Raw genomic sequence first — 15,965 nt, forward strand, 5'->3', positions numbered from 1 at the left:
TCCCGGACTCTGAGGGCATTATCGTCGCATGTGAATGGCATCACATCTGGGATATTTTTGAGGACTTGCCAGTGTCAACCATCCTGCCAGACACATCAGTCTAAAGTGATGCATATGCCCCACAAAGGAACTGTTGGCTTAGAGCAGTGTAGATTGTAGAGTACGCCATTATCGGCAGCAGCAGGTCCAGTCCTAACCATCTTGTATTATCTTTGGTGCCTCCAAACATTCAACTACCTCTCCCACCCCTACACTACTATTCTCTGGGGAAGGTCTCCTCCTTTTCTGCCAAATGGAAGATTATGTAATGTAAATTGGATTAGTAGAGCGATGCCAGTTGCCAGTGAGGGTATCCAGGCGGTGAATCATGCCTGTACTGGAACGGTAACGTCTTTCCCTTACCTTCCCTTCCTCCGGACTGTCCTCTTTCCTCCAGAGCATGCACTCATGCATACACCTTTGGAAGCACAAGTCCTTGTGCTGAACAAAGGGGCCATGGAGGCGGTGTCACTGGAAGAAAGGGACTTGAGTTTCTTCTGCCTTTACCAAGAAGTGCGAATGCCTGAGACCCAGTCTGGTTCCTCCTCCTTTTGAATATGTCCATTGGGCAGATAAAGATGATGTCCATAGGCTAAGTCTAGCTGGTCCTGATTGATTGGTATTCCAAGATCTCTTGAATGCCTCTATTCATCTGTGGATTCTCTTCGGATGCAAATGTTAACTGAGTTTCACTGTGGGCTCTTGGTACTATCAGCCCACAGTTCTGCTGTTTGGACAGACCGCTACACTATGCATCTTTACAAAAGGTTTGGCAGTCTTGGTGGCTCAACTTAGATGGTCAGGAGTCCATATAGGTCCATATCTGGCTGGTGAAAGCGGATTCCTCATTTCTAGTCAAACGCCTTCAGCTCCCAGTGACCCCTCTCCAGTACTTGGGCTTTACCATCAATGCCCAGAGATATAATCTTAATCCCATGCCAATTCTGAACTTTTTTTGAGGTGGTCCTAGTTTCAATCCGCATTAAGGCCTTTCCTCCTCTGAGGATCATGGATATTCAGGCAACTATTTTGGTTTTGTATGTCCTACATCTGCTTGGTTTCATTGCCTCATGCATCCTGTCTTGCCAAGCGTCAGGTGGTGGAAGAGGTCAATTTAGTGGTGCTGAAGAAAAAGTGGCTTAAACCTAATGGGAGTGTCTTTGCTCAGGTCCAGATCTTCAACTCATTTTATGTTGATCTGCACTGGTGAATGAATCCATCCAACCTTTTGGTGGGTTGTCACTTCAGCCACCCCTCTACCAACCCAACTCCCGAACTAACGAAGGTACCTTGGTCACGGGTGCCTCCCTGCAATGATAGTGTATCTTTTTTGTATCATGATAATACAAGCCCTTCGGTCTGCATTGTAGCATAGCCTACAATACTGCAATGTAACTTTTGCTTTCTGTTTTCTATCGAAATAGACAAATCAGTGATGCCAAAAGCACCTGAGTTTTGTGTATACTCACAAGGTTAACACATATTGTAAGATGCCTTGTTCCCTCAAGCAAGGCATTACTTATATTCCTTCTGCAACCAGTGCTCATTTTTCCCACTTTAATTGCAATAATGGAAAAGAATTAGGGCAGCTTTTGTAAATCTCAGGATTCAGTATTTCCAAAATATGATGGTAGGCTTCTGCAGTGAAGAGTTGTGATAATCCCATGTTAATAAATGCAACCCACTAGGAGTGAAGAACCTAAACATATGATTCCTAGTATTTTCATCCTTGCACAAAGTTCTTATTGTATTAAGAAAGGCTTTGATAGGTCAGCATTCTACTTGCAGTGGGTGCTTCCACTAGCTCTTCTTCACAGCATGAAGATACAGCGATTAGGAGGAGACTCTGAAGGAGACACTGATAACATTCAAAGAGAGACTTGAGTTAAATAGTACATTTTCAGTAAAAGATGAAAAAAACATGTTGCCTTTATTGTGGCATTTAAAAAAACAACATTTGGTGAGTTTGTCTTTACATTTTAAGTAGTTTGAGGTCTTGTGCTTGGGTGGAGGTTTTTTAGTCAATATGAACTTGATAAAGATGTCATTGTTCGAGAACGGGTGCTAGAGTTAAGTGATTTTCCTTCTGGTTGCACTATTAGGTCACAGGAGACCCACAGGCTTGGATACAACGTAAAAGAACCATTTGTTCTTCATCATGGGATCTTCATTTATAGCCATGAGTGTTGAATGTTCCCACCTGCATGCAGGATCCCTGGGCTTTTAAAAGCCATGCATAGGAGGTACATTTAATAGAAGTGTAATTTGGCGTTTGTAAAAGCAATAACCACTCCCATAACCTCTACAGACTATTTTTTGTAAATCCCATCACTTAAACCTAAGACAGCACTGTAGCTCCAGTTCTTCACAATGCTGCAGAGAAGAACCCTAAGCTCACAAGAATGAAGTTGAACAAAGGAAAAATAAACCTGATGGGCAGAATGTGAATTAGAAGCTAGGAGATATGAAGCATTACTCTAAGGTTCCAGAAAATTCCATATCCCAGTGTGTCTTGCACTGACAGTTGCATGACATCCTGAGTTCTTTTTGAAGAACATGTGGCAGTGAATCCGTGCACAAAAACATGTTATCATTTGCGACTAGATAACCTACAATGAAGATTACTACAAAGCAGAACTAGGATTACAAATTAGCAACTTTCTCTTCTGGAACACAAAATAGTGCAGGAAGGGTCTCTCCAAAAACAAATTGGTGTCTCTGTGTTCAGACGAGATGCGGAAGAAGGTTCTTTAAAAACTGAACAAAAGTTAACTTATCCAAAAAGATTTTTGAGGCCAGCTTGACAAACGGCTGTGTTAATTTTTTTATATGGATCTTTACTTTCCCTATTCACGTCTAGTCAGTGTAAATTATTCCTCTTTGATGGCTTCACTTTGATGTTACTGGATACAACAAAACAATAGTTTAAACTTCTTTCTTTAATATGACACTCTTTAAACTCCTTCATCGTTTAGGGAACTTTAGAAATCGGTAAAACTGGTATGAACGTTTGCTCTGACTTGCAGACAATGAAGTGTTGTAAAATTAAACTTTGGCTCTTTCCCAGTCTCTGCTCACGACATTCACATTTCATCTTGGAAGGTTGACTTTCTGGTGGCGATAGTACCTTTTCGCTGCGTTGGTGAAATTCCTGCTTTGTTGACTGAGCCTTGAAATGTGTTCGTTTATAGCGAATGGTTTTAAGAAAATACTCCTCTTTGACTACAGTAGTGATGCTTGAATTTTATCTTGTGCAGACATTAATGTACCTGTGTAGTCTTTGCTGATGGGGCACCAACATACTACCTAGTTATGACTGGGTTGTTAAGGTGTTTCTGTGACTGACTCCTAGTCCCAGGGAGTCCTGCATGAAAAGACAAACTTGCAGTTTCAAGGTGATCAAAGTTAACGAAGTCTTATTGGGTAGTTTTTGGACACTTAAGCACACATTCCTCTTTGCTTAGATCAGTCTGTGAAAATGTATTGTCAGTGGTGACTTGCAAAGTAGCAATGTGTATTTCCCTCTGTATCCTTAGCAAGCCTTAGTGTTTATTTTCTGGTGCAAGAACAATAACTCAAGGAGGAGTCTTCCCTCCTGTATCATTTACATAACTTTATCTTATAGTCCCCCTCCTTATGTTAAAGGGTACTGCGACAGTCTGTTGGCATATAGACCTGAACCGTATTGTTTAAAGCAGGAAAGTTTACCTTATCTGCATAGTTTTCCAGAAAGGTTGTCCACTTTAAATCCATATGCGCCTTTCCTTCTGTGGTATGTCATAGAGATGGGATAAACGTATGAGCTTTAAAATTAGTTGAATTCTTTTAGCTTGCATCAAGTGTTCTGACAGTCCAGGCCAAATATGTCCTAAATTTATAGCAGCTTCAGCTCTTCATTTGAAAGACACATAGATATATTTTTTTAAAAAATTAAAAAATTACAGGAACGGTTATTAGAGTTCAGCCTTTCCACATTGGAGCGTGTAATTTATTCAAAGTTGGTGAATCAAAGGAGCAATCCCTCTCTCCATAATTTGTGTGACCAGTATGTAATGTTTTCTTAAACATTGCAGTAATACAGTACATGTTTATACAAAGCACCGTTGTAAACCAAAGTTAAAGGCATTCATGTAGGATAACCTCTCAAACTAAAAAGTTAATTAGAACTCATCACTGTTTGGTGGAACAAAAGTTGCTTGATCAATTGAAATACAAATTAGATAAGACCCTGCGGGGTTAATTTATATTGTAATAATTTCTCTGATGCCAATAAAGCTTAATGTGATGATGTTGCTATCCGTTGCCTCCTTATGACATGTACTGCTCTTAACTTGGCTCTCTAGTTAATTCATTCTACTGAGCGGGGTGCACCCAAAATTTTGTAGCACACTCATTAATCTGAGTTTTTGTGTTATTCTAGATCATTTCTTCTTGCTGTCCTGTGACAGTGTATTCTGAATTTTGAGCCCCTAAACTTTCTAGGCATAATATACAAGTGTAATGTTCCTGTCTCCACTGTTAATGTAGTTTGTAGTATGCCATGTATACTGTATGTTTAGGTGTGAAGGTTTTGATTGTTTTTTCTCCAGCCAAAGAAAGAATGTTAGCATCAATGCAAACTTTCAGCGTTGACCATACCTTTAACTTTTGCATGAATTTGCATTCATTGTTATTATATAATAAAAGCCCCACAAGATTTTGAATCTTATTTAATCATCATGTTTCCCACTTAATTAGTACATTTTTCTAGGCTGAGCTTTATTTGTTCTGCATTGTTTCTGTTGCATTTCTCCATTCTGAGGTGAATTTAGTTTTTTTTTCTTCCCCCTGATGAACTAAATGCAAATTCACAGATCCTGACCGAATAAGTGCCACTCTGTCCAGCAAAAGCTTTGCTAATTTCTGCTGTATACTTCTCACTGCAGATTCTTTACAGTATGAATCCTTATAGGTGCCAGGGTGGATCTGGTGACTTCTACTATCTCTTATGTGCCGGTTGGAGATGCCATATCATTGTCTCAGCTCTCTGAACCACCTAGGACATGACATCATACAACTGAATAAGTTGCCACCCAAGCATACCAACACTAGTGTTTTTTTCAGTGGCATTCAGGCATCAAGTGGCAGAACTCTAACTTTTCATGATGCAAGCTCAGGATTAATACAGCGATAAGAAGCGCTGTTGTAGTTCCCATGTGAGGTACTGCTCCTGTTTGCCTTGGCCAGGAAAATCCTGAAAGCTGCCATCTCTGGGGGTAGCAAGAAGTCATCCAAGAGGCAATAAAGAGGCTTAGCTTTATGATGTTGTTCTAGCTCCAGTGGTAAGTCTTGTGGCCAGTGGCTCCTTCCCTACCTCTCGCCTCGACATAGACTTCTGAGTCAGACATTGTAGAGTTATCAGTGCCAACTTTGGCTTAGTTACTTTTTTCAGATGTGGAGATCTCTGATCTGATTCTGGCTTTCTCAGCCCGTCTCTCAGCCTCCTTCCCCAGGAGATCTTGGACTTCTTTAGAAGAACCTCCAATCTTGCTTGCTCTGTATCTTGGCCTTTTGTGTCATTAGGAACTCCAAAGGAGGGCTTGTTGACCCTGCTGGGTCCCTGTGTATTTGATCAGATGTGTGACATAGCAGTTATTGGAGGAGGCTCCTTAAAAGTCTTTGCCTCTTAGGCCTTTGGAACTCTTTGGTTTGGGCTCAGACCACATTTAGACGTGGATCATAGTGTTTGTGATATAAGCAGCTGCAGATACATATGCTATGCATACTCCTGCCATCTAGTGTTGGGCTTTGACGTTTGCAACTTGTTTTTCTTTGAAGAAGTCTTTTGAGTCGCAAGATATCACCACTCCTATGACTGCTAAGGCATTGGCTTAATTGTTAGATTGTTTTCCCCTTGACTCTGCAGACTGCAAATGTCATGGACACCAAGGGGCTCATTATGAACACGGCGGGAAACCCTGCCGTGTTCATGCTGGTGGTCGTTTCATAGACCACCAGCCCCCTTGAGACCCCAGCAGGAGAATTATGAACATTGTGCCTGGCTGTGCTTGAGGAAAGTGTTTCCGCCCCCCGGCCCAGCAGAATGCAGGGCCTTGACATTGACGTCGGCTCCACATGGAGCAGTCGTCACTGCCTCAGTGCGGCGGGTGCAGCAGCACCCGTTGCGCAGATCACTTGCCCGTAAATCGGGCAGGGACCTGCGCGACGGGGCACTGCACGGGGGCCCCTGCACTGCCTATACCAAGTGCAGGGGCCCCCAGGGGGGTCCCAGAGCACCCCTTCCGCCAGCCTTTCCCTGGCAGGTGAACCCCCCAGGGAGAGGCTGGGGGAAACTCGGCGGTAGCCTGGCGGTGGCGGAGGGCCACCACTGGCGGCCCTCCCTGTGTACATAATATGGCTGTTCGGACCGCCATGCTGGTGGTGCCATTTACCGCCACCGCAGGCATGGCGGTCTGAACGGCCGGGTTCATAATGAGCCCGCAAGTGAGGTGAACTTGGTGTGCCTTTCAGGGCTTCCCTCTGAGTAAGTTGTCACATACATGGTGGTCCTGCGCAAGATCGCGGAGGTCCTCAAGCTGCCATTACCTTTGGTGAGAACATGGCCTACCTGGTCAGAGATTTTTTCAGCTTGTCTCTTCTGCTGTTGAATGGTTGTTCGCTTTCAATGTGACATTGATACACTCCATCCTAGTGATATGGGAAAAGCCAACGTTGGCAGTAGTAGTTAGCTGCTAGGTCACCCAGTAATTGATTGGCCCCGGGCTCCTGAAATGTCTTAGTTATGCTGGTTCAGGCATACTACTCCTTCCCCAAGCATAGCCCACACTTTTCATACTACTCCTGACGGGCAGTGGAGTTGATGAAGATTGAGACCATGGGGAAGAAGGCTTTTTCTTCTGGGAGCCTTAACATTTGTTCCATGTAACTTACTTCCTAGCATGTTACTTTCATGTCTTGTGTGAAATTATAGTTATTTATATTGAATCATCCTGCATGTCTTTGTGCACAACGTTTGCAAAATAATCACAATCAGCAGGATGTTACTAAACCTGTGTTAAGCTCTTGCTTGGACTTATATGAACTTGGTTCCAGAGAACAAGATGGAGCAAGGAGTGTTATTCTAGTTATTCATTTTAGTTCCTAAGAAAGATTGAGATCCTCCACCCCATTCTGTACCTGTACATTCTAAACACATTCTTCCACAGGGAGAAGTGTAACATCCTTTCTCTGGCACAATTTCTCCTGGCTTTTGAGCTGGAAAATTCAATGTTGTTTCTCAACTTGCAGTACGTTTATTTTCATAGTGATTCTGCAGCTGCGCTGGAGTTCCTTGCGCTTTGTGGTAGGTTACTACCAATTTGCAGGCCTACTGTTTAGATTAACATCTGCACCTTGAGTCTTCATGAAGCAGACACTGGTAACTGCGGCACGTTTTCACAGGTCGAGGTTTCCTTTTCTGTTGTTCAACTATCATCTACTAAAAAGTGAGTTTGCCGCAGCTAGTGTTGGGTCACCTTCAGACAACAAGCTCTCTGCTCTTCCACCAGTGGTTTTCAATGAATCTCCCTAAGTTGCAACTCTGGCTCCCCCAGTGTCGTCTTCATTGCGCAGTGTAGGACACTTTCTCTCAAGGACTTCCCACCTCACCAGCAGGTTTGGGACATTAAGGTTATAATCTTGATGGGTCAGGAAGGAGCTCCTCTTCTGACCCTGATAGTTTTGCACCGTCTGGACCTCTTCACTGTATGCATCTTGCTGCTGCATTCTGCTATGTGACACACTTGACTGCACTTCGAGTTGACTGTATTCTGGGGAGTCCTGAAGAACATTTGTATTTCCCAAGAGGCACCTGACAATTTGAAGTTGTGGGTTTGACATATCACTTCACATGCCATGCAGGATGCTTTTTTTGCTCTCCACCAGCGCTGGTCATGGTGGTGACCGAAGCCCTCTCTTGGGTAGGTCATCTCGAAACACTAGCAACAAGACCTTGGGACTTCCTTGGAACAGATTTTGCATATCAAGCTTCTTGTGATCTGCCTGGCTTTCAAGACTTTCCTGTGCATCTTGCTTGACTGCTGGATCACTAGACCGGTAGACCAGTTTCCTCTTAGAATACTCACTGCTCTCTGTTCTGCAACTGGCTGTTTCTGCTACAAGAAACCCTGGTAGACTCGTTCTGTCTAAATTTGAACTTCCATTTTCACTGTGCATTTACTTCCTTTTTCCTGATTGTTTTCAAAAGAGTCTGCACCAGGACCATGCTCACATGATCTTGAAAGATCCAGAGTGGTAGCAGTGTGTGATATACTCAGAGCTCTGCATTTTCCTGTGACTTCCTCCTCTGCTTCTATTCAGGATGGACCTCCTCTTGCAGTGGGAGGGGCAAGGTCCTTTTGCGAACATGCAAAGCCTCCACCCTCATACCTGGAGATTAAGTGGGACAATCTGAGTTTATTTGATCTGTCTGCTGAGGTTCTAGACATTAATTTGTCGGCTCATCATGTTCTGGGCGTTGGTCCTGTTATGCCTCTTGGTGCACAGATCCTCTAAAAACATAATTATCTGATGTGTTCCTCTTTGTGCTTTGTTTTGGCAAGGCTTTTCTGTGAGCCCTAACCACTATTGGTAATCTCTTACGGTTATTCTTTTTTTTTTTTTTTTAGCAGATATCGATCATTGTTGAAGTTTCCTGCGGTAAGCATTTTCCAAAGGAGTTGATCCATTTGTTTTCCCCTTTGTCATGCCTCATTGAGACTTTAACTTGGTGCTTATGTTCTTGATGGGTTCCCCCTTTAGGCCAAAGTGCAGTTGCATTTGTGACTGCTTACATTAAAGACTGTCTTCTTGATAGTCATTACCTTGGCTCTTCATGTTAGTGAGCTGCAGGCATTGTCTGTTCATCATCGTTTTCTCACAGTGTTTTTGGACAAGCTTGACTTTATGACTTTCCTTCCTGCGAATGGTCACTCTGTCGATTTTTCTACTTTTCCTCCTTACTCAACCATGGAGGAAGAAGGATTGGACTGCATTCTTCCATGGAGGGCTCTTAGGTTTTACATTCATAGGAGTTACAAGTGTCGGATTGTGTTGTGCACTAAATTCTGTTGTGCTCTTGCCAAGAAAGAGCCCTCTGAGGTCATGAGAGCCAATTCTGTTGGTTCCTCCGTCATGTCCCAGGGTTTAACTCTCCTTGATATTTGCCAGGCTGGGACATGGGCTTTGGGCCAAACCTTCACCAGACTTTTATATTGACCCTGGAGTTTGTAGGGATTTAAATGTTTCTCGGTTTGTGCTTCAGAACTTATTGGTTTGACAATCTCCCCAGACCCAGCATCTGGGACATTCTGCTTGGGTACTGATTTCAGAGGTGAGCAGTGTACAGCAAGGAAGTATGCATCAGAAGAACTAATTAACTTCCTTTGGTGATAATCTTTCTGGTGGATACTCTTTGTACTTGCATATTCCTCACCGATCTAGCTCACTTCTGGTTCTGAGGAGTGGGCTTGCAGTTTTTAATAAAGTCATGTGTTAATTTTGATAAACTAAAACTTCTGCCAATCACCTCATCCTCATATATATGCCTTTGAGGGCTTGGGAAAAGACACTGAAGCCACTGTGCTGGGTTGCTGCCTTATACAGGTCCCTGATGTCATGTCTTTGGTGATTTCCAAAGCAGAAACTGGTCTGTTGTTCCACCAGCCTGTACCAGAGACCTTTTACAATTTTGCAGATCCTGTCTGACATCTGGAGGATTCAAGATGCGAGGACTCTGCACATAGAGTATCCACCAGAATTATCCTTGCTGAAGGTAAGTAACTTGTTCTTTGTAGCAACACTGGTTAAATTACTTATGAACCTGTCCCTTCCCTCGCTTAACTATGCATAATTCTGAACCTACATTAGTGGCTAGGAAGTGACTAACTTTGCAACTAGCTCTCTGTGAATTAGTATAACCTGCTGCTCATGCATGGGAGGTTTCAACCTGCTCTCTGTGCTTAGCAACATTGTTTGTGAACCAGATAACACATTTTCTGGTTCAGTCACCAATCCTCTGCTCGATGCTTTTCTTTGCCTTACAATTGGTTGTGTTTGATAGACTAATTCAAAATGAAGATGGACTAAGTACATTCTGCGTTTGGGCTGCTCTTGCTTCATTCTCTCATCCGCCATTTATACACTCAGGGGTTCTGCTTTTCTCTTCAGAGTTTTCAATCAGGCAATTAATTTGCCATAATCAGGCCATTGTCATGGTTCTGAAGTTTACCAGTACTTGGGGCCCTAGGTTGTTACAGTGCACAACATCTTTAAAAGTTTAGATTCTAGCTCCACAAGAAGTTTTAAAGAATTGCAAGCTTTGGACGTGCTTGGAAATACTGGCTTTCTTGTGAAAACTTACGTTGCTGATCAATAACCTTTTTTGTCACCTCAAGTATGGCTTTTTTAACCTCTATTAGATTTATTATGCTTTAAGAGCTTTTCTCAACAGTAGGAGGCTTTATTTGTCATGCTTGTGAGCAGAGGTACACCATTCGCCAATTGCTGAAAAATATTAACTATACCAGCTTTCAGTTTTTAAGAAAAGGCTGCTAGTGACTCACCAGCACTAGGGGAAGTCTTTACTTTTTCAGTCTTTCTTCCAGTTCAGTGCTTTTTTGCCTCCTTTTGATGTGCTTTTGTATTCCCTCCCAGGTCAAAATGGAGAACTGTGAGTACCAGGAAGCCCAGGAGTTTGCTGCCGATGTGCGGTTGATGTTTTCAAATTGTTATAAGTACAATCCTCCAGACCATGAAGTGGTAGCTATGGCACGGAAACTACAGGTAACAAGAACTAGTGCAGTACTTCTCTCCTTCTTTGCTGAATTGGCATCTAAGTGTTGAGCTGTCCGAGTTACCATTAGCTGTGTAATGCCACTGGCATGTTTAAGAGATGAAACTACAAGGGTGGTGCCACTAGAATATGTTGCTCTATATTCCTTAAAAGCCAAGGAGTCTATTTCTTGAAGACTTTCTGCATACTTCCCTGTACCAATCCAGGAAAATGGGGATATTCCCTTTCCTGCAAGCAGGGGGAAGCAAACTGAAGTGAGCTCAACAGTCTCCCCTCTGCCTCTCAATTCAGTTCTGTTTCTCCCAGCAGGAAGAGGCAGCTCCCTCACTCCCATTGGATGGGATGGGACTCCTTTTAGTTAGTAATTTTTTTCCAGGGTGATTTCAAGCATCTTCAAACGGTGCCTGTTAGCTAGGAGCGGATCCTCCAATTTTGCCACTGCTATCCCTTTTGTGGGGTGATGTAGGACTTGCACAAGACAGCAGCCGGTGCCATTTACAAGCTTATAACAGCTTGGTTGAAAATTTTATACATTTTTCTCCATCTTTAGTTGGAGAGTTAGAAGCAGCCATTTCTGCATGGGTATGTGTCACATACTGTAAAAACAGAGGCTGTCAGACCTAAAGGATATCATTGAAGGAGAAAAGCTTAAAGGACCATCAATGGAGGATTACACTGCAGGCTCACCTGCAACTGCTAAATCTTACTCTGTCAATCTCGTCTCTCAAGTGACAAGCATCAATGCTTCTGTTGAGGCTTCCGGTTTTGTTAATTTTGTCTCTTACGAATTGACATTATGGATGTACTGCACCCTGCAGGAACCAAACAAACGATTTGAGGTCACTATGTGGTTAATACGTAACTTGAAGATGTGGGCTTTGCTACCTCCTGTTGAAAGTTTCCCATGTTTGTGGTCATAGCAGATCCAGGAGAATGACACTTCTCTTGTATTTCTACAGTTTGCTTAAACTGGTGATCTCTCATTTATTAAAATTTTGATTTTTCTAAGCTCCTATAATGCAGAGTTAACCTTTCAAGAATAAGGCTGTCTCAGGATAAATATTCCATTCAAAATAGCATGATTGGATTCAGGAGTAATTTGCTCTTAAAACTGAAGAGCAATTAAAGTAGACTTCAAAGCAGAGTGCTGAATGTTTTAGTTAAGCATACTCCTAGATGTTTCTCTCTCCAGAAGGAGGCAAAATGACTACAGAGTGTGTATATTCCTGCGGTATTGTAGCACAAATGCTGACATTGCCATTGGCTTTGTTCTTTGTATGGCCCAAGGTGACATCCACACCCAGGAAAGGAATAACCAAAAGCTTTGTAATCGATGCCTGAGGGCAGTGATCAGCACAGTAGGTGTCTTTTTTTTGTCATTGGTTGCAAGCAGTGGTTTTTAAGGTTTTCCGGGCAGTACACCAGCATAACTGCCTACGCTGGCATAAAAGCAGAAAGCTAGGTTTGTCTATTCAAAATCTTTTGATACGCTATCTCAGTCAGGCAAGACATGCTTATTGCCCAGTACAGTCTGACTCAGCATTGTAGGTAGGAGACTTCTCAAAACATTCAACAGACAGTCCTTGAGAAGATAGGATGCTCCTTGCATAGTTCCTCTGGAAAGGACAGAAAAATATTGGGAAACAGTTGGGCTCTTGGACAAGTATCTCCACTAGAATATGCCTGACAAATCAGATATAGGAGTATATCACACACACAGTGCACAGAGGTTATTCAGTTTTCTGGAACGGATATGCAGTTATGTAAATGATAAGGACACACATAAGTAAATTGAGATTAACCCACTCAGAGGAGAGACGTCAGTAATTGCAGCACTGCTCTCCTGGAATGGATAGAAGTGAAGCCACTCTATTACATGTTGCTAATTAACCGCATTCCCATCTCTCAAAAGAATCATTTGGCTCTTCTAGACATCTGATTCTCAGAAGGTATTCATGACCTGTTTGAACATTGGATGGAAAATTCCACAACCAAAATATTTGGTTCAGGTTGATTTGGTCAGGTGCATAGACAGATGGACTCTTGTGCTGATGAGACTTGGGTAGCCACATAAGGTTGAAAACGTTTACATTTAACCCCTGGTTCACCCTTGATTGATTCCTTTCGAATACCTTGAAAACTGTTGTTGAGGGGATTCTCCTTATTGTCTTTAGTGAACTTTACTCACCTTGAGGGGCTAGGTCGTGCTTCTGTATACTCTGGTATAATACCACATCACTGAGTACTGAACCATCTTCACTAGATCACTTTATATACGCCCAGTGTTTTTGTCTATAATATATCAATGAAAAATGGAAAGGCGGCTTTGATTCATCTTATTACTCATGTGTCCTTTATTCTTAATTTAAGTGTATGCTATTTCACAAAAGTGAAAAACAGTTGTGTACGATGTATGATATTCTCCATGTCTATCATTGAATTGTCAGGCACATACTAGTGGAGATCCTAATATACTCCGGTCCGGTTGGTTCTAACGGTTGTTTATATATTTGAAGGTCGGAAACATAGCAGCTCAACTTGCATGAAATATGAGAAGTAGTTTTTCGACCTGCATAGCCAATACTTATTATGAATGACAACAGTTGGAATAAGTTTTATTACACTGAGAATATTTTTTTGTGCGGCTCATTAAAATTCTTTCAGACATTAGCATTTGTAGGCCCATTAGCAATGAAATGACTATATTTACTAAATGATGGAAGTATACCTGTGGCAGTAAATCTTCTTCAATAAGGACAAGGATGTCCTAGGGAGATCTCTTCACTCGGATTCAGTAGTTTTCTAGCTATGCTTAGCAATCCAGACACTTCACCTTTTAATTTGTACTGTTCGTCCTCGAAAAGAAGTGGCACTTACTATGTGAGAGGAGCCAATGTAATTAAACTGTAAATTGAGAAGGGTGAATTGGGAGTCTCTGAAGCTGTGTTGTTGTAAAGTTAAACTTTCCAGTCATTTTCCAGAGACTGAGTTGAGACCATTTGCATACAGCCCACATTATCCCCTTCCCACCAAAAAACAGATTTGCACAAAGAAAGATCCGGATGAGGGAATTTTGGTTAACTGAAAATTCTTATTCTACAGAATCCTTTGTGCTAGTCTGTATTTCTCCCAGTTTGTGTGGAAACACCAGTCAGTACATTCAGATCTGTTTTGGTGGGTTAGAAATTGATTTGTGAACTGAGCATTATGGCTGAGTAGTTCTTTGGGGGGGTGGGGGGCGCAACTGAATTGAGAGGCAGAGGGTGTGCTGTTCCAGCTCACTTGAGTTCTTTCATCCTTTCTCCACCTCGCACTCTTCTGGTGACAAGAACAGGAACACCTTTACATCCTGGATTGGTACAGAGGAGTATGCAGTCAGAATTTTCAGGTAAGAACCAACATTTTACTCCCCATACACCAAAAGTATTTTTCTGCTTTTAGCAAACTTCATATATAAACATTGTATTATTGAAGGGAAAACTGTCTAAACATTTTTCCCATTGTGAGCCCAAACATGTTTACGACTGTGCTGCTAGAAAAAGTTTAGCGATTTCTAGCAGCAACATTCACAGTGCCAGTTTGAGTGCTAAATTATTCTCATATAGATAACTTCTTCCTCACAATGTTTTAACGTTGCCTTAATTGTTGCCCAGGTGTGTTTTCGGCATATTGTATCAACAAAGTGCAGCTCTTTTTGTTGAAGAAATGTAATTTATTATTTCCAGCATGAAGTAATACTTCTGGCAAGACAGCTTGTGAGTGGTTTTGAATCCATCCAGCTGCTGATCCTGTTTTTCTTGATCACTTTATGCTTACTGATATTCTTTGCAACAGTTTTCCCTGCTATTTTTTCTGCCTACATAAGAGCTACCACCGCACCAGTAATCAGTATTTAGCTATAAATCAGCTATAAATCAGTATACATATCACCCTTACTTGTCAAGGACACTTGCTTGCTTTCTCTATTTCCAGCCATTATAATTTGTTTCCTTTTTTACTTTTTAGGTTCTGTTATTTGTCTTGTACAGTCTTTTCTTTTCACCTTTTATTTTATTAGTTATTTCTCAGAATTCAAATGCTGGCTGCTTCAGAGTCTTGTGAGGGTGTTACATAGTTAAAAAAAACTCCATGGGTTATAGAAGTGAAAACCTAAATAGCTGGCATCCGTCCAACTTACATGTTCTGGACAGCTTCTTGAACAATCACCTCTGAAAGATGAGAACTACCTATGTAACTCTTCACCGACTAATCCATATATAGACTTTGCTTGACATTGAAGCACACAGTGGCGGAAAAGGCCCAGCATTTGACATGTTAAACTGCAAGGGATCCTAGCCTTGTGGGCGACTTAGTCACTGGTGTGTCTCATTTCAAGAGGAGTTAATAACTGGTCACACTAAGTCACCAAATCCATTCTGCATTAAAAGTCCTGGTGATGCTAATTTTAAACCTCATTACACACCACATGTAATGTTAAGCCTTCTTCGCACCAGCCCTCAGAATGCCTATTATGAAACCACTTAATGCTTGTTTTTATACATTGTTTTTATTCCAGAAACATACTCCAACATATCTTACCTGACAATGTCTCCTTCCATTTATTTACAAGCCTCTCTTCCCTAAAGCCTTTCTCCTGTTCCAAAAATTCACTCAGTGTTCCACATTTGCGTACTCGAGCCTTAACAAGCTTTTCACTTGTTTTATATATGCATGCTTCTTTTCTTGACAGTCCAGTCGTGTTCCTATTATCCTGAAGAAGTCAACTTTAGACTTCTCAAAACAACTTCTCTACTTCTTTTGCTGGGCAAATGAGTTGAAAACGTTCTCAGACCACCCCCAAAGTCACAGCACAGAAACAAGTATGTTCGAGGCATGTGTGGCTGTAGATACACATGCTGTGCACATACTCCTGCCATCAAATGTTGGGTCTGGATAATTAAAAGTATTTTTCCTTTGAAGAAGTCTTTTGAGTCACAAGGTAGACTGACTCCTCGTCTTGATGAAAATGAGCCTCATGGGCATTGACCTCATTGTTAGATTGTTTTTCTTTCTTTTCTGCCGTCTGGTTCGGATATGTCGAGGTCCTCTTTTCAAT

General features: G+C 41.9%; 1 protein-coding gene across 5 annotated transcripts in view; it reads left to right on the forward strand.

Moving 5' to 3' along the window:
* Positions 1-15,965, forward strand: part of BRD4 (bromodomain containing 4) — a 1,024,368-nt gene that overhangs the window by 409,604 nt on the left and 598,799 nt on the right. For 4 of the 5 annotated variants that reach the window (XM_069231688.1, XM_069231690.1, XM_069231691.1 and 1 more), the window contains exon 10: positions 10,732-10,860. The exons of the other annotated variant lie outside the window; for it this stretch is intronic. In XM_069231688.1, the coding sequence (XP_069087789.1) occupies positions 10,732-10,860 (129 nt within the window). The remainder of the gene's footprint in view (positions 1-10,731; positions 10,861-15,965) is intronic. 5 annotated transcript variants of the gene reach the window in all.

Source organism: Pleurodeles waltl, chromosome 4_2 (genome assembly GCF_031143425.1).
Source record: "Pleurodeles waltl isolate 20211129_DDA chromosome 4_2, aPleWal1.hap1.20221129, whole genome shotgun sequence".
Lineage (NCBI taxonomy): Eukaryota > Metazoa > Chordata > Amphibia > Caudata > Salamandridae > Pleurodeles > Pleurodeles waltl.